Source organism: Lepus europaeus, chromosome 9, assembly GCF_033115175.1.
Source record: "Lepus europaeus isolate LE1 chromosome 9, mLepTim1.pri, whole genome shotgun sequence".
NCBI classification, from domain to species: domain Eukaryota; kingdom Metazoa; phylum Chordata; class Mammalia; order Lagomorpha; family Leporidae; genus Lepus; species Lepus europaeus.
Window position 1 is genome coordinate 59,704,149 of NC_084835.1, and position 27,116 is coordinate 59,731,264.

A 27,116-nucleotide genomic window follows, 5' to 3' on the forward strand; every position below is an offset into this window, starting at 1 on the left:
GAAAAAAATCTGCTCCCCTCCTCTTCCCCGACCCTGGGGAGAGGCCTAGCCTGCAGAATGCTCACTGGGCGAGGTGTTCACACCTGCTCAGGGCTGCACGAAGCGAGAAGCCGGCCTCCCCACAGCCGTCAGCACCAGCAGGATCACAGGGCTTATTTCATTTGCTCATTCTAGGCCTGTAAATGGGAGCTGCTGGCTCAAGTGGCAAGGTGCAAAGTACACCCCGGGGGATGTGTCCTGGAACAGAACTCCAGGCTGACGGGTGAGCAATGTCAGGGCGGCGCCGGTGCCACCTCCTCCTGTACAGAGGCTGGGTTCAGGGTTTACGCGTTTGTTTCACCTGGGTTTGCTGCCGGGGGATTCATGCACACAGAGAGGGGAAGCTGCTCCTGAGAGGCCAGACTGCTGCTTTGCACAGAGGCCAGCTGGGACACCGACCTTGGGTTTGCAGTCCCTGAAGAGCACGTGACAAGCACGTGTCCCCGTGGTCCTCATCCCCCCGGCCCCCTCCCGTGCTGCACACTCGGACGTGCCGTGACATGCACCCACACACAGAAAGGGCGAATCATGACCCAGCACGCCGAGCCTGGGGGTGCAGATACAGATCCATCACTGAGCCCAGAGGCCAGAACCCTTTCTGCCTAAGCTATCTTCCCCAAAACCCAACTCAGCCCCCACTCACCACAGCCAGTTAGAGACAAAAACACTTCTTCCTGCGACCCAACGGCCTGGCCAGGTGCCCACTCACCCGCCCCTAAATGGAAGAGCTGGCGGGAGAGGGTGCCATTACCTCCATGGGCCCTGGCTCGGCTGTGGCCGCATCTGCCGTGTGGTTGTCACTGAGACTCTGGGGGCCGTGGGCGGCCTGCCTCGCCTCCTCCCTTAAGGCGTGCTCCATCAGCTTCCTGTTGAGAATCCGGGCCACGTTCTCGGCAAGCGTGTAGCCAGGGGGAGCGGCTAGGTCCTGCCTCACCGGCGTGCCCTCTCCCCCTTCCTCCCTAGACGTCTCAGCGCCTACACCAAGGGGGCTGGGCGACCTTCCCCGGGAACTGGTGCCCGTCTCCTGGCCTGGGCCCAGCTCGGGGCGGGGTTCTGCTGAGCGGGACCGACTCCCAGCCCGCGCCCCCTTCTGGAAGGGGTCCTGCACCACAGGGCTGTGGTCGATGATGTTGAAGAGGCTGGAGAGGCCGTCGTTGATGGTGGTGTGCACGGGGCTCTCCCTCGTGGTGGTGGAGCGTGCCCAGGCCGACTCGCTGTACCCCTTCTGGGCCACACCCGGTGAGGTCCTGCTATTTGGCTGGTCCACTTTGGGGAGGGGCTTCCGCTGCAGCTTGGGAGACCCGTACTTGGGGGAGCAGCACGTGCGTTCAAACTTGGCCTGCACCTTCTCGATGGCGGGGGCCACCTGCCTGCTCCTAAGGCTGCGGGAAGGAGACGACACGGGTGTGGTGCCGCCCCCCGCCTTTGGTGTGAGACACTTGTGGGGGCTGCTGGTGACACCGCCACTGCCCCGGAGGGCTTCCGTCTGCAGGCCCACGCTGATGGTCTGCACGGTCTGCGTGCCCGTGGTCCGGGACCCGTTGGTCTGGCAGGCCATGTCCTTGACTTGCGGCTCGGGCGGGCTGGAGCAGATGGCGCTCCTGACGGAGAAAGCCACCTCCTTCATGTCATCACTCATGTTCTTGGACATCTCCAGGCTGTGCAAGGGGGAGGCGAAGCCCAGGGGGGCACACAGGGTGCTCTCGAGGGGGCGCAGGGCCCCCTCCATGTAGTCTCGGGGGTGATTGCAGGGGGCACAAGGCCACCTCCCAAGCATGGGTTCCAGGGGTCCCCCCTTGGCGTCGCCCAGGCTTGCTCTGGCCCTGCTGGTGGGAAAGGGCCCCTCGGGGTCCAGCCGGCCCCTGCCCTCGCCGCCCCCCTGCACAATGCCATCCATCCTGCGAACGGCGGGCGGACTGTGCAGCACGCGCACTCCGGACTGCTCGGTGAGGACGTGGCTGCGCAGCGGCTGCTTCTGGCAGTGCTCAGGGCTGGTCATGGTGTCCGTGGTCATGGTGACACTCGTGGTCAGGTACCAGGAGGAGTCTGAGAAGGGCTCCGCGCTGGCTTCGCACCCTGCCCGCCCCGCCTCGGTCCTGTCTGCCCAGAGGTCTGTAGGCCTCTCGGCCCCAGCCCCGCTGGGGGACCTGGGGGACGTGTAGTCCCAGCTCTTGGTGTTGAACTCCTCGATGTACTTCAGGTCGTCAGGGGACAGGGGCGGGGTGACGTCTTCCTTGCTGCTGGCAGACGGCAGGCCCTTCTCAGGCAGGAAGGGGGACACGTCCATCAGGCGCTGGAACTCCGACATGGAGGACACAGACACCGCCCTGGAGAGGTAGAGAGAGGAGGTCAGCACGTGCCCTGCACGCTGCAGCCCTGCGCCCTGCCCTGCCCTGCCCGGGTAGTGGGGACGGAGCCTCCCCTAAGCCATTGGAACACTCTGCAGCTGCTTCAGGCTCCCTGCTTACGAGCTGGCCCTGTGGATGTTTATTGGATGTCTGTGGCTGTGGGACTGTTGCTGGAGCCTTGCTCTGATCAGAACCGAATAGTGCCAACCCTCAAATACTGCAAACAAGTGGGAGGGTGGGGCCACCCAGGGAGGGTGGGGCCACCCAGCAGTCAATGCAGCTCAACTCCCAGCCGTGGCTTGGCATGGCCCTCGCCGGTGGGCACCCCAGTGCCAACCCTCCTGCAAGGCGTCACGGCAGGTGCTCATGCTGCAGAGCACCCCCAGGCCCTGCCCACCCCATGCTCATGGCCCCCCGGGAGAGAGACCCAGTGATGTAGCTGTGGTCCCACCACACAGCCTCGTCTTCCACTGGCTTGAAGCCCTGACAACCTCCAAAGGCCACGAGGCGGGTGACAAAGGGAGGAAGGGCAAGGGAACCGCCATCAGACCGGCACATGGTTTCCTTTATTCTGTTACAAATAAAAATTCCCTCTGGCCCTCTGCACAGGGTCCACCCCGGGGATCTCCCTTCTCCACGGCCAAGCCTTCCTCTTTGTCTGTGTTCCTCCTCCTTTGTTCTGAGGAGAGAAGGAAAAAAACCTCCCCAGACATGGGAGCATGGCTGGAGGTGAAGACACGGGGGTCAAGGCTTAGTTCCTGCTAAACTCCTGCCTGAAGGACAAGGACTCGGGTGCAGATTCCTGGCCCTTTCACTGGACACATCGACCCGACACGCATACACAGAGTGCCTCCCCTGTGCCCAAGCAGAGGCATTGGAAATACGTGTCTGCTACGACAAGGGGTGCTGGGGTGCTCACACAGGGTGTCCACCCACTACAGCAAAGGAGGTGGGGTCAGAGGGGAGGCTGGGCCCTGGCTGTGTCCACCGGCCCCAGCAATGGAGCCGCTGTGGCCTGGACTCCCTCCAACTTGGCTCGGGGTAGGGGTTGGGGCGTTGCAGAAGGGAAGTGAGCATGTCTCTGTCTCTGGAGGTAAACCCATTTCTGGTCAGTTATATTAAAAATTCCTGCCACACACACACACACACGCACGCACCCAGCCCTCCAGTTCTAGACCAGCTGAGGTCTGGTCAGTGGGGGTCCCAGGGCAATGCTTGGCCACTCCCCTATAGGACACCCATCCATGATGAAGAGGCCGGGAGTGGCTTCAGAAGCCTGCTCTGAGCAAGTCTGTACACTGCACGGGCCAGCATACAGAACCAGCCAAGCCCTGGCTGGCCCGCAGACAACTGCCTTCACCCAGGGGACGGGGCCCCTGCTCTGAGGGCCGCCATGGGGTTTAGAGCAGGCCAAGAGTGCCACGGCTTGGCCTTCGATCTGGCTAAAGTTCCCGGGAGCACAGCAACCCGGCTGTCACCCATGCTGGAAATGTCATTAGGTCTTGAGCTTCTGGGCAAGTATGATTTTCCTCTGCTTGCATCTGTCAATCCCAGGCGTTGGTGAATTACGACTCAGCTTCAGAACACTGATCATGGAGCACGTGAGGGCTCTGCACTGGCTGAGGCCCTGACCCCTGCCATGGTGCTCTGGGTACAGCTCAGCCAACTCCCACTTTGCCCGCAGAGGGACAGGTCTCAGAGTCACATCCGCGGCACCTCCGTGGACAGGGGCTTCGTGCTGCTGGGGCTTGGATGGACGGGACAGGACAGAAGGAGGATGCCATCAACCTTAGCAGTGACCAAAGCCGACGGAACAGCAACTAGGAGAGCCAGGATGCGTGGGAAGTGGATGCGGCCCCTGCAGCCGCATAGCAGCGGATCTGGAGAAGCACACCAGTTACAGGCAAGAAGGAAAAGGGGATGGCGGGAGGCACTTGACTGGATGTTAACACTGACAACAAGCATGCATTACTTCTGGAATTCACAGAAGTAAGATTTAAAATAAAAGAAAAAAAAAAGAAGAGAAAAGAAAAGAAAATGAAAAAGCAAAAATGAGAAAGTGAAGAGAAGGGTTGATGGCCTGTGGCTTAGGCAGTAAAAGAGGGTCTCCTATGTGAGCACAGGGGCCCAAGCACTTGGTCCATCTTTTGCTGCTTTCCCCAGGCCATCAGCAGAGAACTGGATCGGAAGTGGAGCAGCCAGGACTTGAACTGGAGCCCTCATGGGATGCATCACAGGTGGCGGCTTTACCAGCTGCACCACAACACTGGCCACCAGGAAGTTTTCAATAAACCCTCCTGGAGCAGGCTCGGGGCATTTCAAGAAGGAGTTTTCCAGACTTAAAATCAGCAGGGAGGTTTCTGTGGACTTTACAAAGCCCACTGGACACATGCTCCCCTGTGTGTATAGCTCACAGCTACGACTGGCAAGGAGGGGCTGGGCAGAGAATGATCCATGCACGCACGCACGCACGCATGCAGTACTGTCTGGCCTTTCGGCTGCTCATCACCAAAATTGCCATATGTATGGAATGCACAAATAACAAAGCAAGACTTCTGCAGCGGCCTTCACATTAAGACATTTCAAAGAGGGTGTGAGAGCAGACTACAGCGGCAGGAGTGCATTTCAGTCACCTATCATTCCATCAAGCTTACGTACCTTTGAAGATTTCCCTTGTGGTTGTCTTCTTCCTGGAAAGAAGAAAGAATGTGGTGAGTTGCTTCATTTTGGTGGCCTGGGAGCCAGGACTGGGCTTCAGTGCTTTATCTCGGCCTGCTCGCCTAGGAAACCACCACTGAGAAACATAGGCGGAGGCCAGGTGTGGGTCAGGAGTGCTGCTGCCCCGAAGGCCTTTGAAGTTCCAGAATCCAAGCAGGATCCACGGCCTCACGAGGGAGGGGGCTGCGCTCCTGCAGTCAGGCAGGCGCCCACGGCACTGGGAAAGGCTGACTCTGGACCTGGGCAGTGAGAGAGGCCTCGCTGGCAGCAGGGATTTCAAAGCCGGCTTTTGTGATGACCTGAGCAAGTCTGATAGGAGAGTGAGTGAGTGTGGGGAGGTGCAGGGCAGGGGGTGGGGGAGGTGACAGAAGACAGGCAGGTTAGGACACTGGAGTCCCTTGGTGCAAGTCTCACTTTAGATGTCAGTGAGGGGGCCGGCGCTGTGGCTAGTTCAAGTCCTGGCTGCTCCTCTTCCAATCCAGCTCTCTGCTAATGTGCCTAGGAAAGCTGTGGAGGATGCTCCAAGTGCTTGGGCCCCTGCACCCATGTGGGAGACCTGGAAGAAGCTTCTGGTTCCTGGCTTCAGATCGGCCCAGCTCTGGTCACTGTGGCCAGTTAGAGAGTGAACCAGGGGAGGGAAGACCTTTATGTCTGTCTCTCCCTCTGTCTGTCTGTTAATTCTACCTCTCAAATAAATAAATAAAATCTAGGGGCCAGAGCTGTGGCACAGTGGGTTAACACCCTGGCCTTATATGGGCACTGATTTGAGACCCGGCTGCTCCTCTTCCAATCCAGCTCTCTGCTATGGCCTGGAAAAGCAGTAGAAGATGGCCCAACGCCTTGGGCCCCTGCACCCACATGGGAGACCCGGAAGAAGCTCCTGGCTCCTGGCTTCGGATTGGTGTAGCTCTGGCCACTGTGGCCATTTGGGGAGTGACCATCAGATGGAAGACCTCTCTCTCTCTCTCTCTCTGCCTCTCCTCTCCCTGTGTAACTCTTTCACATAAATAAATAAATCTTTAAAAAAATAAAATCTTAAACAACTGCATTTTTAAAAGATTTATTTATTTATTTATTTGAAAGGCAGAGTTACAGAGAGGCAGTGGCAGAGAGAGAGAAAGAGAGATCTTCCACCCCCTGGTTCACTCCCCAGATGGCCACAACAGCCGGAGCTGCGCCAATCTGAAGCCAGGAGCCAGGAGCTCATATGGGATGCTGGCACTGAAAGCAGCAGTGCCACAGCGCTGGCCCCATAAGTAAATCTTATAAAAAAAAGTTTGGGGCCAGCGCCATGGTGCAGTTAATCCTCTGCCTGTGTGCCAGCATCCCATATATGGGCGCTGTTTCTAATCCCGTCTGCTCTTCTTCCAATCCAGCTCTCTGCTGTGGCCTGAGAAAGCAGTAGAAGATGGTCCAAGTGCTTGGGCCGTTCCACCTGCATGGGAGACCAGGAGGAAGCACCTGGCTCCTGGCTTCGGATCGTTGTAGCTCTGGCTATTGCAGCCATTTGGGGAGTGGACCAATGGAAGGATGACCTTTCTCTTTTGTCTCTCTCTCTCTCTCTCTCACCGTCTGTAACTCTACCTCTCAAATAAATAAATAAAATATTTTTTAAAAAAGTGTGAGCTCCTCCTCAGGCCGGGGGCCCTTGCTTGGTTTTAAACACTCCCACTTGCGAGTCAGAGGTGAAGTAGCAGGGACTCCCCCATAGGAAGACGCGCGGCTGCGGCAAGATTTGCCCCTTGAGCAGCCTCTTGGGGCTGTCACAGCTTGGCAGGTGGCACCTTCAACAGTGATGGAAGTCCATTCCTTGGAGAGCGCACAGCCAGGGCGCTTCCCCTGGTGAGCACATCCTTCCCTCATCTCTGCCTTGCAGGTAAGTGTGGATTCCCAGCCGCCAGGGAGCTGGAACTCGCACGAGGTCTCCTGAGCCGATCCCTGTGTGCTCCCTCACGGGCCACCCCCAGATCACAGGAGACAGGCGGTGATGTTGCACCAACCTGCCAGGGCACTTGGCCTCGCTGGCCTGCAATGGCCGTGTGGGCTAACTGTGCCTTAATCTGAAAGTCTGAAGTTTGACGTGCTTCCAAATCTGAGCGGTCTCTGAGCACCCACACGACACCAGGAGTGCAAAGTTCCACACCGTGAAATTTTGTTTCACGCACAAAATTATTAAAGACATTGGATGAGGTTATCTTCAGGTGTATTTGAAACACACGTACATTTCCTATTCAGGCTTGGGCCCTATCCTCAAGATATCTCCTTGTATACATGCAGCTCTTCCAAAATTACAGCCACCTGAAATCCGACACACTTCCGGTCGCAAGCATTTTGAGTATGGGATATTTGATCTGTATGACTGTCCCATATTTCAACAATACTATTTCAAGTTAAAACCAGACGTGTCTGGAGACCAAATGACAGGTCCAGCAAACTGTGAAATTGGTTCACAGGCAGTGAATGATTCTAGAATCAATTTTTAAAGCAAACGGCCGAATGAGGAAATGCAACATACGCTGGGCCATATCCAACGTCAGCACAGAGCTTAACCCACCCATTTGGTGGTGTGATTTATGTAAGGTTTCCAAGTGCCAGGTTGTTTTTTTTCCCTTTGCCCAGAATATGATATGTATAATATATCATTGTTTAGTGATATTTGCTACTTCCAAAAGCTAGCAAATTTAAGAGAGATTTTTTGCAGTTATTAGTTTGCCACAACCAGAAGATTTTACCATGTTTTCCAAAAACATGTTGCAAATAGATACTTCCCAGAACCATTTAGGTCCATTCTGCATGCTGTTGGACATGGGCGTGCTCGACACCTTCTGTGACACAGCACCCAAGGCCAGGGTTTCAGAACCCAGAACAAAGCGGCAAAGTTAAAGGGACCGTGGGGCTGGCTAGGAGGGTAGGGTCAGGGCCACCACACCACCCCCTCAGCCATGTGAAGAGGTCACTTGTACTCAGTTCACCATCGCCACATGCAAAAGCCACTGGCACCTGCCAGCTCTGACAGACGCCGGGGGTGCCAACTGCCAGCCAGCCCCTCATCCCGTCCCACAGGCTGACCTCGGGGCCACAGTTCCTGAAGTCTCTCTCGGGCCTGTGGGGTGGAGGCTCCTCCGGCTCGTCGTCCAGGGACAGGGCATCCAAGTAGAGGTTCTCGCTGGCCGAGCACCTGTCCGACTCCTTCAGCTTGGACAGCGGCCGGTCTTCGAATGGGAGGGAGTCGGCGTCTGCACAAGGCCACATGGCCACGGGCCGGGGCAGGCGCAGGCCTCCCTGGTGGGGAGAGGGGCGTGTGCTGCCTTCCTTTTGATCGCAGAGGAAGCTCCCACCTCGCCGGGGACTGCTCTCTTTCTGCAGCTTGAGAATTTAAAAACAAAGAGAATTGGCCTTGCTTTTCTGTCTGATGCAAATACGCTACTGTAGACAACTGAGCACTGGGCTCACAGGAAATCAGACTTTTCAAAAACAATTAATACGGTTAAACAACGTGTTTACAACTGTCTTTTGGAGTTACCGTCAGACCTCTAGACACGCTTGACAGAATACCATCAGTGATCGCAAACTTCTGCGGGAGAATCTGATTTTCCTAACCAGCCTAAAATCATTGGGAACACTTTGTTATGGATGAGGATATTTACTGAAAATTTGTGGAAATGAAAAAAGAAATGAAAACATAAAGCTTATTTGGGAGCAAGCATTTAGCCTCGCATCTAAGTTACCGCGTTCCACGCTGGATACCTGGGTTCAGTTCCTGGCTCTGGCTCCTGACTCCAGCTTCCTGCCAACTCAGACCCTGGGAGGCAGTGGTGATGGCTCCAGGAGTTGCGTCTCTCTGGGAGACCCGGATTGTGTTCCTGGTTCCTGGCTCCAGGCCTGGCCCCACCTCGTCCGTTGTGGGTATTTGGGGAATGAGCCAATGAATGGGTACTCTTATCTCTCTCTCAAATACACAATATGTTTTTAAAAAGAAAAGTTTATTTTGGTGCAAAAAATTTTTGAAATACATGCAGTTTCTAGAAAATACATATTATAGGAAAAAAAGAAAATGTATATTATGAGAAAATGATGCATGGTTTTCAAAAATGTTTCATACCAATATAAACTTATCTTTTAACTCCATTTCCCGCAAACTTTTTGAATTTCTCTTGTTCGATCTCATGGAGCATAGTGAGCTCTAGTCATGTTGTGTTAAAAACAATGTATCCTTTGCTTGAGAGGATTCCAATGTAGCTAGGAAGGTAAGGAACGATGTGGTATGCCAGGGAAGAAAACTCACCTACTTTCTACACGCACTAATTTTTTTTTTTTTTTTTTTTGCCTGACTGGTAAACTCAAGAAACAGTACTGGAAGCACAGGATCCCTTGAGCCACTGATCTGTGCCCTTACTGGTTGGCTGATAGGGATAGGTTCTCAGCTCAGTTTCCTCATCTGTAAAATGGACATATGCACCTGAGCCAGCAGGCTCAAGCCACCCACTCTGCACACAAATACCCCTCTGCCTCCTGGCATTAGGAGTAGACCTGGTGGAGGCTGTTCAGGAAATGAGACTGCAGAATCCCTGGGAACTGCCAAGACAGGCAGGCAGAGGGCTTCTCCTGCATTCCCCCCACACTGCCCCACTGCCTCCTGGTCCACACGTGCACACAAAGCACACCTGCAACTGGCAGCTACTGCCCGCCATGAATCTTTAGCGGGCTCTTTGCTGGATAATGAGCTCAGACAGGCTCCTGGATTCGCTGCTCTGTGAAGGAGGACAAGATCTAAAGGAAGGGAGGCACACTGAGGTTTGACCTCGGAGCGGAGGCCAGATCAAGATTTTCGGGCGCTGAGATGGTGCCAGGACATCCGAAGGCTCCTGAACGCAGGTCAGTGGAATTTCTATGAAAGCATCTTCACGAACGGCATCTTTGGGCCCAGTTTGCACTTTCATCCACAGCTGGATGTGAGTCTGGCCAGCGCAGTGTCAGGAAGAAAGTGTGAGAGGTACTGGGGGACAAAAAGACTTCCACTCATCTGAGTCACTTCTGAGGTGGGGGAACAAAGTTTCAGAGTGTTATCTTTATTTCTGGGGGCAAGGAGGAGGTTCAAGCAACCAGATCTCCAACGTAAGGGCTTGGGGCTAGTTCACAGTCAAATCAGGGAACAAGCAAATCGCTCCAGGCAATAGCAACACACTTCTTTGCAGTTCTCCTCAAGATGCTAACTGCTTTCTTTCAAAAAAGAAAAAAGGATGGCCGGCGCCGTGGCTCAACAGGCTAATCCTCCGCCTTGCGGCGCCGGCACACCGGGTTCTAGTCCCGGTCGGGGCACCGATCCTGTCCCGGTTGCCCCTCTTCCAGGCCCTCTCTCTGCTGTGGCCAGGGAGTGCAGTGGAGGATGGCCCAAGTGTTTGGGCTCTGCACCCCATGGGAGACCAGGAGAAGCACCTGGCTCCTGCCATTGGATCAGCGCGGTGCGCAGGCCGCAGCGCGCTACCGCGGCGGCCATTGGAGGGTGAACCAACGGCAAAAGGAAGACCTTTCTCTCTGTCTCTCTCTCTCTCTCACTGTCCACTCTGCCTGTCAAAAAAATAAAAAAAAAAAAAAAAAAAGAAAAGAAAAAAGGAAAGCTTCTGGTGACATTCCTCCAATGCATGTCAGCACCACTCAGCTCCAACACACGATCATCTCCAAGCTATTTTGGGCATGGAATTAAGATGCAAGCATCACACTTGAAGCTGGAAATGTACACCGAGGGTGTGAGTGAAGAGGGGAAAAGAATGACTAAGGAGGAGAGCTATGAACACGCGTGTCCTAACTCAGTAAAGTGGGCTTCCAAAAATAGACCCAGGCAGCCAGGAGCAACTTGCACCAAAGCCGCCGGCGTTCGCTTTCCTAAAAATGCACTTGGCACGGTTGTCGCTGGGGCTATCTGCTGCGAAGATGCCTCTGAAGTGCAGTCATGGAACGGGCCCTTCCAAGGACACGGTTTCCAGCTCCTACTGTACTTGCACTGGCAGCAGAACAACTCCTCATGCAAACAGAACGTTTCAGAGGTCTGCATGTCCAAGAACGCAGGGAACAATGAACTCTCAAGAGTGTCACCTTCCCAAGCCCGCCGAGAGAAAAGGTTACTTTGTAGGCAGGTAAGAATGGCCCTAGGTGTTGGAAAGACTGCTGTAAGGAAATTACTGGAAAGAGGATGGAAGACAGAGGCACTTTCCTTTTAGCTCTGTAGGTACAGCAAGGACAGCAGCAAGCCACGTCATCCGCATGTTAACTGGGAACTTAACCATTCTAAGGAGAAATGTAGTGTGACTCCATAAAAGTTAATTATCCCCCAATCCAACTTGGATGGAAACAAGAGACGCTGATAAGGGAGATGAAGTGTTACTTGACCTACCCATGCTCCCACAGTCACTCATCACATAAAACGCCTCGTGTGGCGCAGAAATTATGTAGGAATTGAATGACACCGGACAGGCATGAGGCATGTGTTTGCAAAGTGGAAAATGGATTTAGTGTGACTTCTCTCACCATCTGTATTAGGTTCTCAGTCAAGGTTACACGGCTTACCCCGGAGTCAAATAGAGAGGATACACCGTGAAGAATGTTCAGTTACATCTCTTGGTTATCTATGGAATGCATAGGCCGAAGTTAAATGAATAAACAACCCAGTAACCAATAAACAACATCTATACACACTCATACGCGCCTGAGTCAATTTCCTCTCCAGAATGCCTGTCACTGCTTAACCTCATTTTTAGGATTGGGCGCCAAAATGTTAAAAGTTTTCTTTAAAATGCTGAGTGTTTTTTGGGAAAAGGCCAGCTTTATTTTTGAAAGCCACTGTTGCATGTCTGAAGCATGAGTTCACTGTTAACCACTCCTCTTCTAAAGACAGTGCTGAAATCATGGTGCAGAAACTGTGGGGTCCGCCACCCTGGCAGGAACAGGTAGACGCCCGGAGCGCTCAGTGATGACAACCTCAAAGACTGAAGCTCTGAAGCTGACGGTCTTGTAGACCTGCTGGGATCCCAACAAGCTGGACAGGGAGTTCAGTTCCCCACCACTCCTACCTTTGCAAAACATGGTCTCAAAACGAGGCGACAGGTCATCCCTAGGTCACTGACTTCAAACTCTACCATGGGCTATGTCTTACTAACTTTTCCTTTACTACAAATTCGTCATTCCCAGCAGTAAAATGGAAACCTAAAAGCCTTGCTTCATTTATATCCAAGGCGTGCCCTGCAGAACAAATGAAGCTCGTGCCGAAGTCAATAAGCCACCACGGCTTACAGGCTAAGGGACCCTAAAAGGGCACAGCAGGGGTCGCAGAGGAGGGACAGACAAAACACGTGACCCTGGAGAGAAGGCAGGAAGGAAGGCCCCTGCTAACGAGTGTCCAGGAGTCACTGTGATACTGGCCAACTGAAGTCAGGTATGATCAATGGGTGACCACTTCCATAAGAACACATGCTACTTTCACTCCCAAAATTTCCACCAAACAAATGACCCAGTTAATAGAGCACACACACACACACACGATTAAAAATGAGAGACTAATTTACAAGGGCTGTGCTTCCAAGTCAAACAGGAAATGGCCAACTTTCCTCTTGATGGGATTTGGGGAATTCTGAAATGCAGCCACATCAAATACTGCCATGGTGACTCACTGCGAGTGCCCTAGGCCAGGAGGAACTCCGGCTCCTTCCTATCTGCGGCATATTTTCTTTGTCTCAGTGGCTTTTGACCCAAGGGCTCCTGGTCTCACTGTCATCACTTCACTCTTCCCCCTCTCCGCCTACCCAACACTCCACCTGCCACCACTTGCAACTGGCACCCCATATCAGAACGCCGGTCCGAGTCCCGGCTGCTCCACTTCCGATCCAGCTTCTTCCTGCTACTGTGCCTAAGAGGGCAGCAGAGGATAGCCCAAGTGATTGGGCCCCTGCCACCGATGTAGGAGAGCTGAATGGAGTTCCTGGCTCTTGGCTTTGGACAGGCCCAGACCTAGCTGTTGCGACCACTTAGGGAGTGAACAAGCAGATGGAAGATATCTCTCTCTCTCTCTCTCTCTCTCTCTCTCTCTCTCGTTGATCTGCCTTTCAAATAAATTAATCTTTAAAAAAATTCTGGAAAAAAAAATTCTGAAATCCATGCACACAAGTCTGCAAAATGTGCACAGATTTCAAAAAGCTTTTGTACCAAAACAAACTGATCTTTTAATTTCATTTCTCCATGGATTTTTGAAGTCCCCTCATATCTGCAGATAACAGAGCACATGTTTCCATAAGGCTCCCACATAAATGCAGGCAGTCTGGGCATCAGCAATAGAGTAATATGGTTAGATGTCCTGACCTCAGCTTCTTATTGACTAACACATTTCCGGGAGGCCTTGTGAATTTCTAAGTGTGCAGGCTGTAATAAACAAAATGTATGCTACGTAAACATCCAGCTAGGGAGGAACTCCAAAGCTTTATCAATTTAATGTGAAATTTTCATCCGTGTATCACCCAGGAACCTCTGCAACTGTGCAAACTGTTCTAAGTCTGGTGCAATGCAGAGAATGAGCCTCTGGGAAGTAGCTAAACAGCTCCCCCTCCTCCCTCACATTCTTCTGAATTTCTGAATCATTTGTTTAGCTGAAGATGATGAGCTACCAGCTACCTCCCTTGACCATAGTCCTAGCTAATCATGGTGCCGCAATGCCCACAGCAGGTGCCATCATCAGCGAGCAGCCTGACTTCCAACTTAATTCAGCCATTTATTTACTAATGAGAACAATTCCGTTCAAACTGGAGCAGTCACTGTGACTGCATCTTTATTGGTAAACTTAAAAGTTAGTTTGCTTTTTGGCAGAGATCACTGAATAAGACCTGAAATAACCTCCTTTTTCAAGTTTAATCTTTGAAGTACTTTAAAAAGTTACCTGTTCCCCTGACCCTCAACACACACACACACACACAGAGTTCCTTATAAACCCTGCAATGAAAAGATCTGTGTAATGGGAGGCCTCGAGCCCAGGTCTCCGACACTAGAAAGTCCGTATCTCTCCTTAGCCCTCTGGAGCTGGGAGGCTGCGGCAACAAGAACCACGAGGCAGTCTGGCGTTTCTTTCGATGGCCAGATGGCCCGGTAGTCCACACTGCGTGCCAGGGCCTGGGGTCTCCCGGGGCTGGCACACCCCCTCACCTGCTCTATTCTCCACAAGAGCTCCCTCTTCTGCTGCTCCCACTCTCGCCGGTCTCTGTCCAGGCGCTCGAGGAGCTCCACCTTCTCTCGGTTCCAGTTCTTCTCGCTGTGCTGGATCTGCCAGCGCAGGTCCATGACCAGGCCGTGGCTGTCAGCCAGCAGCTTCTGGTGCACCTCTCTCTCCTTCTTCAAGGCCCCTTTGCTCTCCGAGGAGGAGCCTAGTTCTCCCAAGTTTTTTTCCGTCTTCTCTTCCAGCTGTCAAAGAGAAACAACTCAGAAACCCCATCCAAATTCACTCCATCCATTAGAGGATGAAGACAATCTCAGCACCTTTATACGTGGTCCCTGTAAACGTGCTTAAAACAAGGCTGGGCCATGGCGGAAACAAATTTCATTTTTAAAGTAAGAATAAAGACCATTTGACTCACAGAGAGTCCCATAGAAGGTTAAGCTGCAAATCCGCTTAGCCCTTCGCAGTCAACTTCTGGTCTGTACTCTCCACACCTTCCTGAAGCAGGCACACTGTCTATCCCTACATCCTTAGCCTTGACATGGAATCTACCAATGGAACCTAGTAGTTTAAACATTTGTCAAACACCCAGGAGGTCATATACCAAAACCCAACAAAACCTCACATCCTGTATATTCAAACTGATAAAAAACCAAAGAGAAGACCTTGAAGGCAGACAGAGGGTCATTTGCCTCCAAGGAAGGGGAGAAGCTGCTGGCAGGAGCTCCAGGGAGAGGAGGCGTTTGCAGGGGAGCGGATCCACCTGCCGCAGGCTCAGCGCTGTGGCTCCTGCGTGAGTTCTATGGGTTGCCAGGTCTTGGGCTGGAATTCCGGGTACTTTGTGCTTCCCAGCCATCTCCTGGCTGTGCTCACTGCCCCTCCCCTGTTTTGTTTCTGCATTATCTCCCCACTTGGAAATAGTGTTTTATTTCCCCTGCATACAGATTTCATAACAGACCGTCTGAAAAAGCATTCCACGGGTTCTGCTCCTCACCTCTGTCTGCCAGCATCATCTCCTTCTCGAGTGTACACCTGCCCGACCCAGCCCCGGGCCCAGCCCTCTCCTCTGCTTCCTGTCCCAGAAGCCCCACCTCCTACTCAGGTTCTCTGGGCTTTTCTCACTTAGCGGAGGATTTGCCCTCACTCTGGAGGAGAGGCTCAGTATTGGTTCTGTCCCCATGGGTCCCCATCCGATACACACAGATGGGCTTTCTAAATAATACTGGCTGCTTTCTAGTCTTTGTGCAACTGGTTTAAAAAATAGTTAAAAGCATCTGCTTACATGTGGATAATCAACTGTGAAGGATTTTAGTGGATCTTTGAATAACTCAAAGAAAATTAACTGAACTCTAAATAGAAATGATGAAGTTAGTGCACTTTGCAGGGTCCTTCTGGTGACATTAATTCATAGTTAATGGTAGTTAAAAGAAACCTATTTAGTTTCTAGCCCCAGTTCTGTTGTTAACTGATCATGTACTTAAGGTAAAGCCCTAAAGCACTGGGAGCTGCCATTTCTTTATCAATGAATTCAGAATAAGAAGGTCTGTCCTTAAAGCATGGTTTAGAAAAGAATTGAAGTAATTCATATGGGAGACCTTTCTTTGGTAAAAGCAAACATTATTAAACTATTGCACTTAACAATATAAGAGGTTGTTCATTAATCAGGATAGAAACAAGGCACAGAATAGTGAGCTATTTTTGTAATTTTAGTGGTTGTCATAGGGTTCACAAACTATATATATTTAATTATTCAGAGCCTACATTGAAATTATATTAAGCTACTACACATGCTGTATGGGAGTCTTGTGACAAAACACACCCAATTCCCACTTCGCATCCTGAGCTGTTGCTCATCCTTTATGTCTGCATAGTCTATGAACACACACTACACGGCAACTATTTTTCAACAGCCATTGGTATATTTAAACAGTCAAACATAGAAAAAAGTGAGTTTTATATTTATATCTATTCAGTTTCCATTGTTCAATTTGTTGCTGTGGATTGAAGAATCTGTTATTATCCTGTTTCTTCTGCCTGAAGAACTACCTTTGTCATTTCTTGAAATGTAGGTCCTCTGGCAATGATTTTTTCTTCTAGCTTTGCTTGTTCAAAGTGTTTCTCTTTGACTTTTGAAAGCTACCATTGCTGGGTATAGAATTCTATGTGGCTCGGTACCTTTCTTCCAGCACTCCATCGTCTTTTGACTGCATACTTTCCCATATTTGTGCCACTCTATCTAATGTGTCTTTTTTTTTTTTCCCTCATCTATCTGCCTTTAAGATTTTCTCTTTGATTTTTATCAGTTTGGATATAGTAAGATTTTGTTGCCTGGGCACATACTGGGTTCCTCCACAACAAAGAGGAAACATTTAGAAACTGGCTCAGGTCACCTAAGTTCTTCCCAGGATTTTGGAAAATCCAATGGTTGGCCTGTGTTTGCCCTATTTGGGGAGCCTAAGCCACAGTCTGCTCTTGCGTGTGGCTGTCTGGGACAGAGTTGGCTCAGCCTGCTAACAGCAGCACGGAGGCCGTCCCGGGATGGGCTCAGGACCACCTGATTCTATGCAGAATGGGTAAACGAGCTGCTGGGTGGGAGCCGCATTTCCCGCATTGGAAAGGGAACAGGAGGGAACTCAGGGGCTCTGGGAAGCCCGGACACCTTCAGGAGCTACAGGAGCAGCCACTCCTCTCCTTTCTCCTGCACAAGCAGCTGAATCCAACGGCATCCTCTCCCCATCCACCCTGGACAGTGGAGGCCCCAGGTAAGGGGCCCGGGGCCCGCTGCGCAGGTACCTGCTCCAGGCGGCACTTGAGCCCGGCCCACTCCACGTCCCAGGCAGCCTTGTCACTGGCGTGCTGCTGCTGCAGGCGCCGTCGTGCCCTCGCCTCCTCTCGCAGCTCCTCTCGCAGGTCTTCCAGAAGCACCTTGAGGGCGCCGAACAGCTGCTGGTTTTCCACCACCTGTGGGGACACCAAGCCCAGCTCTGCCACCTCATTCGGGCAGGAAGAGGAGAGGCTCTGGCAATGAAGGTAGTGCCGGGGCTGTCTCGCAGGTGCCATGGGCTGAGGGTGCAGGGGTCTGCAGTAGAGGAGAGGGAGCAGGGCCCCGAGGCTGGCAGTCAGGCTCCTGGGGCCGAGACGGGATCTGCAGGATGGGGAAGAAGGTGAGGGGCACTGTCTCCTGGCCACCAGGTGGTGCCTTCAGGCCTGGACCTCGGGCTGGGGGCACCTGCAGGTGATGTTCTAGACCTCAGGCTGTGGCAGGCCACATGGAGCCCCCAGAGACAAGGCTGCTGGGACACCCCACCTGACTTCAGATGCCCACAGCTGTGAGCTGGGCTGGTGGACTGTGCAGCTCCAGCTATACCCACTAGCATCCACACGGACACGCCAGAGAGGGGAATGAGGACCTGGGGACTCTCACAGACACAGGGTGCTCAAGCAAGGCCATTAGGGGCAGGGACTTCCAGTGCTGCAAGGCCAAGGTGAAAGGCTTGGGCTGTTCCTGAAGGCTGTGGCGTGGCCCCGAGACGGTGCCAGCAGCGGCTCACTTACCTTGTGCTGCCCATTCCCACTGTAGGTGTCAGCGGGCGAGACAACCCTCCCCCAGCCCCACACCGGCAGGGTTCAGCACAACCACTAGCTCATGTTACTTAAGCAAGCAAACACGTCTGCCCAATGAAAAGCGGGTTTCTTAGTAGTCTGCTCATACAGATGTAACTTAACAATCTCTGCGTGTTCTAAAACCTGCCCAGCCCTCTCAGGGCAATGTTCAAACCACGGTTTCTGCCTGAGTCCATTCCTGCAAGGGCAGTGCTTCAGAAACCTGCGTGCGGACGGATGGGGCACAGTGAGTGGATTCGGGAACCGGGGCTAACAGAAGCCACGTGAGCCCTCTCTTCCAATCACACGGTGCACCACAGGCTCTGGGGGCATTTGCAGGGCATGCGTACGAAGCAGGAGGAGTAAGGGCTAAGTCTTGCTGGATGCAGATAAAATTCCGCACAAAGCAGGAAGAAAGCACCCCCCACTCTGGGACACGGCCCTGCACTTGGTAAACCTCTCCTGTCTGATGCAGCAAGTGCACTGGGGGTTGTGCAGAAGTCCTGCACACACAATCATGCTTCTCGAATCATCTAGCTAACCCATTGGACACACGCACACATACATACACAAAAATAATGGCTAAGCATATATAAAAATAATTTAAGATGCTGTGAATATATGTTTGGATTTCAAGTTGAATTAGAAAAGAGAAATTCTTTAATATGAGCAGATAACTGAAAATACTACAGCTGTCTCCATAATTTAATTGAGAGATTATTAGACGTGGTAGACTTTTTTAAAAGTGTATAATTTGGGGGCCGGTGCCATGGCGCAGTAGGTTAATCCTCCGCCTTCGGAGCCGGCATCCCATATGGGCGCCAGTTCTAGTCCCGGTTGGTCCTCGTCCAATCCAGCTCTCAGCTATGGCCTGGGTGGGAAAGCAGTAGAAGATGGCCCAAGTGCTTGGGCCCCTGCAGCCACATGGGAGACCGGGAGGAAGCACCTGGCTCCTGGCTTCGGATCGGCACAGCTCTGGCTGTTGCGGCCATTTGGGGGGTGAACCAACGGAAGGAAGATCTTTCTCTCTCTCTGCCTTTCCTCTCTCTGTGTAACTCTGACCTTCAAATAAATAAATAAAATCTTTTTTAAAAAGTGTCTACTTTTTAAAACTTACTTGAGAGAGAGAGAGAGAGAGAGAGAACTAACCACTGGTTCACTCAAATGCCCACAACAGCTGGAGCCAGGCCAGGCTGAAGCCAGGAGCCCGGAACTCCATTCCATATGGATAGCAGTGACCCAAGTACTTGAGCCATCACCTGCCACCCACCAGGGTGTGCAATAACAGGTAGCTGGACCTGGGAATGGAACGGAGCAGGGCTTAGAACCCAGGCAGTCTGCTATGACATGCAGGCGTCCTAAGCAGCATCTTCACCGTGGAGCCAAACACTCACTCCATAGTCAGAACAGACTTCTGAGGGAGCACAAAGACCCATAAGTTAGCATTTACTGCACTTTGCTTTTTCTTACCTTGAACACCAGCTTTTACATTACTAAGTTCAGGACAAAAGGCATTAAAAGTCAATTAAAACTGGAAAATTCAGCAGAGAGAAAAACCTTTGAAAAATCCTACATGTTTTCCACACATCTGAATTTAAGTAAGTTAAATTTAAGTAGTTGAACTACACTCAGAGAGATGCTTATGAAATGTGTGAAGGTGTAACAAATGCGGAACGGTTTCTTAAAACTCTACGCCAAGAGTATCTAAAAATTATGAGTGTAGTTGAGAAAGGCGTGTTACACCTGCGATGCCAACATCCCATGTTAGCGCTGGTTCAAGTCCCAGCTGCTCTGCTTCCAATCCATCTCCTTGCTAATGTGCCTGGGAAAGTAGCAGAAGATGGTCTAAGTGCTAGGGCCCCTGCGACCCATATGGGAGACCTGGATAGAGTACAAGCTCCTGGCTTCAGCCTCGCTCAGCCCTGGCTGTTGTAACCATTTGGGGAGAGGATCAGTAGATGGAAGATTCCCTCTCTCTCTCTCTCTCTCTCTGACACTCTGCCTTTCAAATAAACAAAAAGAAACCTTAAAAAAAAAAAAAAAGAAATGTCTTGGCACTGGGTTTATTTGCTGAAAAATTATGTATTTTATTTAGTATTTAGGTTAGAGAAGTTATTTCATATTTTCATCTCTGGATTTCACATAAATTGCTACTTTTTGAGTCAAAACAATTTCAAGCTTAAAGTGACAGCAGGGCTTTTCTGATTCAATCTTTAGAGCAGTCCTCTAATTCTCGACAAAGAGAGAGCAGAGAACCATGTAATACCTTCGTAGGTATAATGGATAGCTTTCTGTGACCCCAAGGCACACACGACATTGGCCTGTGCTGCCCTTAGCCAGTGAGCCACAGGAATGTTAGTAAGACTAGAATCAGAACGTCACAGTGCTCTTGCAGATGAGAAATTTGGTTTCTCTGGAAGCAAAGCACGTACTTCGGGGCAGTGGCAAATATTAGATTCACTAAAATTAAGCCTTAATGTTTTCATGCACATTTGGGTCAGAGCAATCAATGTAATGCTCTATTATACCGGAATAAAATTAATCGTCGTGGAATGAGCTCTGGAATTGCTTTGGGGTAAAGGTGGCCAAGAAGGGCAGGAGAGCCTGCAGAGTTAATGCTACTGCTACCATTGTCACGACACCCAGGGTTGGTGTGACTCAGCGGAAGCCAGGCAGCTCCCGCCACAAGTGCACAGGGGCCAGAATGCGAGTCTGTGTCAGAATTCCTGAAGATTCGGAAAAAGCCATGCATGGCCATGATTCTTCTAGATGACTTTTACACACACACACACACGCGCGCGCGCACACACCCCAACAGCGATCGTCACTATCGCGACCTCCTGTGGGCCATATCTGATGTCAGTCCTGGTGCCCAGTGTTACAGTTCCATTCTGCAGGGTGCACCTGCTCAGGGCTGCGCAGCCCTGCAGTAAAGGGAGCGAGAGCCTCGACGGCAAGGCAGGCCTGGCGCCTGCAAGGCTGGACACACCAGGGAGGAAAACTGCAAACCTCACAGTTTAGCCTGCTCAGCCTTTTTATTTTTTTCTGTTTTTAAACTTCACTTAAAAAGTCACCTAATTTGGGGCTTGTGTTGAGCACAGCAGGTTACAGTGCTGCCTGCAACGCAGGTATCCCATATGGGTGCCAGTTCTACTCCCGGCTGTTCCACTTCTGATCCAGCTCTCTGCTAGTGCCTCTGGGAAAGTAGTGGAAGATGGCCCAGGTGCTTGGATCCTTGCACCCATGTTGGAGACCCTGATGGAGTTCCAAGCTCTGGCTTGGCCCAGCCCTTGCCGTTGTAGCCATTTGGGGAGTGAACCAGCAGAAGATCCATCTATCTGTCTCTCTCGCTGTCAACCTGCCTTTCAAATAAATAAATGAATCTTTAAAAGAAAAAGTCTTCTAATCTCTGTGAAACTCCTTGTACCTCCTTTATCAGGGAATTCACAACAGTGGGCAGCCTGAAAGAATGTCTACGTCACTCTCTCACTCTTCCTTCTGGTTGTGACCACTGTTGGGCTATGTTTTTGGTTAAAAGGTGATCCAATTCTAGAATCAAATGAAGACTGTGTCCCGTTTAGCAGTCTTTATGCTCAAAGTCATCTTGGGCTCAGTTTTCTGAGAGTTTTGTGCAAGGGTCCAGCTATGCAACCTTATACACATCAGTTTCAAGTCCCAAAACTCAGCAGGCATTTGTTCTAGTGGTTAAGACACCATGTCCCATATCGGGTCCGACTCCGACTCCAGCTTCCTGATAGTGCGCACCCTGGGAGGCAGCAGTGGATGGTTCAAGTAGCTGGGTCCCTGCCACCCATGTAGGAGATCTGGATGAATTCCCAGCTCCAAGCTTGGGCCGCACCCCAGCCCTAACCACTACAGGCATTTGTGGATGGGACCTCTGTCTGTCAGTCACCGTCTGTCTTGCAAATTATTTTTTTTTTAATTTTTTTTTTTTTATTTTTGACAGGCAGAGTGGACAGTGAGAGAGAGACAGTGAGAAAGGTCTTCCTTTTGCCATTGGTTCACCCTCCAATGGCCGCCGCGGTAGTGCGCTGCGGCCGGCGCACCGCGCTGATCCGATGGCAGGAGCCAGGTGCTTCTCCTGGTCTCCTATGGGGTGCAGGGCCCAAGCACTTGGGCCATCCTCCACTGCACTCCCTGGCCACAGCAGAGAGCTGGCCTGGAAGAGGGGCAACCGGGACAGGATCGGTGCCCCGACCGGGACTAGAACCCGGTGTGCCGGCGCCGCAAGGCGGAGGATTAGCCTAGTGAGCCGCGGCGCCGGCTTGTCTTGCAAATTATTTAATGAATTAAACAAACATCTGAGTTTTCAATCTCTTCGAAGATCAGTTGGTTTGTCTTCCAGCAAAGGAGTAGGATAAAAGAGCTCCGTTGCTGCTTTCTCTTTAGTCTAAAAGCATTTCAAAGCCCCTCCTAGCTTATGTCTCTGGGGTGAGGCTTAAAATAATCCTAAAATTGGGATGAGGAACTTGACTGTGCTATAACGTCAAACTTTATAACAGTCAGGTTGACCTTCAGCAAATCAGGCTGCTACTGATGTATACACAAAATAGTATTCAGAGACAGTGAAAATGAAGTCTATGGACAAGGTAAGAAAAATGCCAAGATATTTGTGATGCCATGCCAGCTATTTTTCAAAACCATTCTTACCTAAGAAGATTTCTAAGACCTGTGCATCGGGTGAGATGGAACTCTGTGAAGCACTAAGCCACCATCTACTGCTTGCCTTGCCTCTGAGCCATTCACTTTGGAGACAGCTTTGATCTAAAGTTGGAAAAGATACACCAACCTGCTGCTATGGGCTGACCTCAAGAAGCAGTCACAGAACAGAAGTGATGGCCTCCACCGCCTACTTACTCATGCTGTTCCACACAGGCAGGGGGATTTCCAAATGCGACAGTGGCTGCCCTTGATCCCACCGAAGGCTGGCACAGCTCTTCTTCCACACAAAGAGGAGACCCTCACACAGCATTCAAAGTAACTCCTGGCTCAGCAGGAGCCCCCCAGCCTAGTCCCTGACTGAGATGAGCCAGAAATCTAATGTCTGCACACCCAGCAACATGTCTGTAAATAAGCCACTTGTCGGTCTCACCTTCTCTGTTACATTCAGGTTCGTTTCAAGATGTTTCTCTGCAACCAGGACAATGCTTCCCAATAGAAGAGAAGGGGCCACTGAAGACTGGCCCTGAAAATATACGCTTCCATGGAAACTGACCGGAATGAAAGACTCATTTACACACGGGAAGTCCTGTGCCCTCCAGCTGGGAGGAAGCCAGGCGACCATGCCCAGGAGGGAGGGCTCTGCGCCCAGGGTTTCCATCATTTTCACTCAGGGTTAACCAAGAATAAGTACATGTGTGTGAAAGAATTAATGAGGGGCCGGCGCTGTGGCGCACTAGGTTAATCCTCCGCCTGCAGCACCAGCATCCCATATGGGCGCCAGTTCTAGTCCTGGTTGCTCCTCTTCCAGTCCAGCTCTCTGCTGTGGCCTGGGAAGGCAGTGGAGGATGGCCCAAGTGCTTGCAACTCTGCCACCCAAGTGGGAGACATGGGAGACATGGATGGCATTCCTTACCTCACCCCCAAACATCACAGTCATTTGGAGATTGAACCAGTGGATGGAAGATCTTCTCTTTATCTCTTCCTCTTTGTGTCATTCTGCATTTTAAATATTTTTTTTTACAAAAACAATACAACAAAAGAGATGGCCACTTGAGACTGAATCCTTGAGTGTGTAGAGTTTGGTTACCACTTTGCAGGTGTTTTGCACCTGCTGATCATGGCTGACACAGAGGCAGGAATGGGGCAGATGGAGCCTTCCATTGAGTATCCTTCAGTGCCTGTGAATTTTACTTCATGCACGAGCCGCTGTCAGAGTAAGAACAATCACATATACACAGCTAAGAGTAGATGCTTCACCGTGGTGAGCTCCCATCTGGTTCCTTTGACATGAGTAGCCTGTCTCGTGGGTGAGGCTGTAAAGCTATAGAACCCAAAGAATAAAGTATGGCATGACTTGCAAAAGCGAAATACAAAAGCTATCTTGGCTTAAGAGGAGGGCCTTCTTATTTGGGGGGAAAAATAGTCAAGGGGCCGGCGCTGTGATACAGCTGCTTGTGACACGTGCATCCCATTCTGCAGTGCCAACTGGAGCCCCAGTTGCCCCACTTCTGATCCAGCTTCCTGCTAATGCGCCTGGGAAGGCAGCAGATGATGCAAGTGCATGGGCCCCTGGCACCCATGTGGGAGACTGGGATGGAGTTCCTGGCTCCTGACTTCAGCCTGGTCCAGACCTTGCTGTTGTGGGTATCTGGGGAGTGAATCAATGGAAGACCTCTCTAATGCCACTTCCTTTCTCTCTGATTTTCACATAAATAGATATTTGAAACAAAAGGAAAAGAATATCAGGTGGCTCAGTTAAAACTCGCAGGCCTCGTCTAGCAAATGTGCTCTTTCCAGAAGTTTTTGCATCTTGGGCCAAGCAGAAAGGTGGGCACCTGGACAGCCAGAAATCACGCCTTTGGGTACCTGGGAGACTCAAAGAGCAGGAAGTCCAGGGAGCCGAAGGCTCTTTGTCTGCAGGGGAAAGGCTGGCTTTCAGGGTAGCCCCTGGAGGCCCTGACACTGCAGATGCTCTGGGCGAGCACTGAGACCTGGGGGAGAAGGTGGAGAAGCCCAGGCTGGGTGACTTTTCAGTGACCGGTAGCAGGTGAAGATTTACAGGCGAATACGAAACAATTCCTTTAGCTCTTGCTATGAATTTTCCACTGGGTTCTTTACATTTGCACTCAGTTGTTTTAATAAAGAGCCTTATGTCGCATCCCTGAATGAAAACGTAACTTCTCTTTTAATAAACTAATCCAGCGCTGGGGAGACCAGCTGTTGGAACCCCGCAGGGCTGTAACTCCAGCTCCATTAATCACCGAGTGTTAAAAAGTCTTGACTTGAGGAGTTACTAACAAGTCTAAAATGCATAGTCTTGGGGCTGTGGGCCTCGCCTGCTTGACTCAGTGGCAAGCGTCTTGCGGCTGAAAGCTACATAGCTCACCTTGGCCCCTTTACAGCCAATGGCTGGCTCAGCTGAAGTGCTTACAGCACGGGGGTCGCTGCCGTGAACAGGGAACATTCGCAGGGCCAACCAGCAGCATACAACCTGATGTCTTCTCATGAACTGTTCCCAAGGCTGCTCAGGACGTGTAATTTTTTTTGGACATGATAAATGCTGCCATCCACCGTGTTCCGGTGTGAGAATGTGCAATATGACTCAGAGCCTGAGAAATGCCACTTGCCCATTTACCCTTGGGAATGCAGTTTGGCCACATTTCCCATGCTGTTATCACCTGTGCGGCTTGCAGAATGGCTGAAAAAGGCCCTGGCTCTGCACGGCAGCTCTTGAAGACACGTGTGCTGGATCTGGTATCCGGGCTGCCCCACTAATACCCATGCCACTCACAGACAGACAAATCTTCTAACAGAGAACGCACCAGCTGTCGCTTACAGTAGAGCCCATTAATCTTCTGGCCTCGGAGGCCTGGCACGGGCACAGAGTTTTGCTTTAACTGCTGCAGACAGATGGGCCCTTAAAAGCCAGACCTGATGACGAATGTCTGCAGCGGGCCCCGTCAGCCCATCCACGGGCTGCTGACTCCCGTGTCCATCTCCACTTCGAATGGTCATCACTAACAATCAGTGTTAGGAGGAGGAAGAAGCAGACGGCATTAAGACAGGTAGAGTAAGAGGAGCCCAACAAGCAATGTTCTCCATGAATGTTGCTTAGAGAACCAGACATAGGACATCTTTTTTTCCTTCTCCAATGCATCTGGATGCAGGCGTGGGAGACCTAGCAGGTTGTGACGTGGCAACCAAGGACACTATTTGAGAGGATCACAGACCCTTGAGAGGATTCACTGACAACACCTCTTCTACAATCCATACATTTGAAAGCATTAAATTGCAAAGTCACCTTATAGTTTCTAGCTAGCCCACTGCTGGAAGATTCATTCCATGACCTAAAATTCCCCCCATGGGCTCTGCCCTAATGACGCACTTCCTAACGACGGTGGGGAACAGGCGTTTTGAGGGTGAAAGCTCCTGCGTGAGTCCCCATTATTCAGGGAAGCTGAAGGGTGGATGGGTGTCCACAGAAGGCAGCTGTTTAGGTATCAGGATCTGATCTACCTACGTACAGACAGAAAGCATAGGGCAAACTTCAAATGTCTTCCTAGCCTGCATTCAGAACTTCGCTGCTTTCCTTCATTTGGATCTGAGCCCAAGCTCCAAGGACAAGCTCTCCCACTGGACCTGGGCTCTGAGCTGAAGGCGCCTGGGACAGGGGAGAGCGACAGCTGTGGCGCCCGGCCCGCAGGGAGTGCCCAGAATGCCTGTGGCCGAGAGGCTGCGGCCGCGCCCAGGGTCTGCTGGCCCAGCACCACTCCCCGCCCCCCGCCCTCCGAGAACGCAGGCATCCCTGGCTTTGCTGCAGGAGCCTCCAGGAAGCCAAGTGGGGTCAGAGGGGCTCTGAAGCCTGGGAGCAAGAAAGCTTTAATACAGGGTCCCGCTCCGGATCTCAACTCTCCATGTCCACCATAGTTACCACCTTGTACAAAAAGGCAAAGGGTTTGGATGTTACCAGAAGTATCTTTTGGTTTAATAGGCAGGGTTTATTTCTGCAGTGCTTGTCAACACAATAAAATTACTTCCTAACACTGGAATCCCACCTTTCTCTACACATGCCTTCACTGTTTTCAAGGCATCAGCAAATATTTTTATTTGGAGCCAAAGAGAACCCAAAATGCTTTCTACATATGTGTTTGGGAATCTTAAGCAAAAACATGGGTGTTTTTCTCTCCTTATAATAGATAACAGGACGTGAGGACATTTCAAAAAATTCATGGAAAATGAGATTAAAAGGTAACTTTATTTTGGTGTAAAAATTTGTGAAATTTGGGCATATGAGAGGTCTTCAGAAAGTTCATAGAAAATGCATATTGTGAAAAAAAACTACACATGGATTTCAAAATTATTTGTACCAACATAAACACCTTTTCATTTCATTTTTCCATAGCCTCACTTATGTTTGCCAAATTAGTGATGTTGCCAATGGCCGTTGAGCTAAACATCAACCAAAAAGCTCCCTAAGTTCTGCATCTGGTCACAATGACATCATCAGACTAAGCATTTCCCTCTTCCTTGGA

The 27,116-nt window shown here is 51.2% G+C and overlaps 1 protein-coding gene across 2 annotated transcripts in view; it reads right to left on the reverse strand.

Moving 5' to 3' along the window:
* MTCL1 (microtubule crosslinking factor 1) overlaps positions 1-27,116 on the reverse strand; it is a 132,689-nt gene that overhangs the window by 6,251 nt on the left and 99,322 nt on the right. For both annotated transcript variants that reach the window (XM_062201373.1, XM_062201374.1), the window contains 5 exons: positions 17,092-17,259; positions 14,289-14,543; positions 8,175-8,471; positions 5,046-5,077; positions 791-2,366 (listed from right to left, as the gene is read on the reverse strand). In XM_062201373.1, coding sequence (XP_062057357.1) covers positions 791-2,366; positions 5,046-5,077; positions 8,175-8,471; positions 14,289-14,543; positions 17,092-17,259 — 2,328 coding nt within the window. The remainder of the gene's footprint in view (positions 1-790; positions 2,367-5,045; positions 5,078-8,174; positions 8,472-14,288; positions 14,544-17,091; positions 17,260-27,116) is intronic.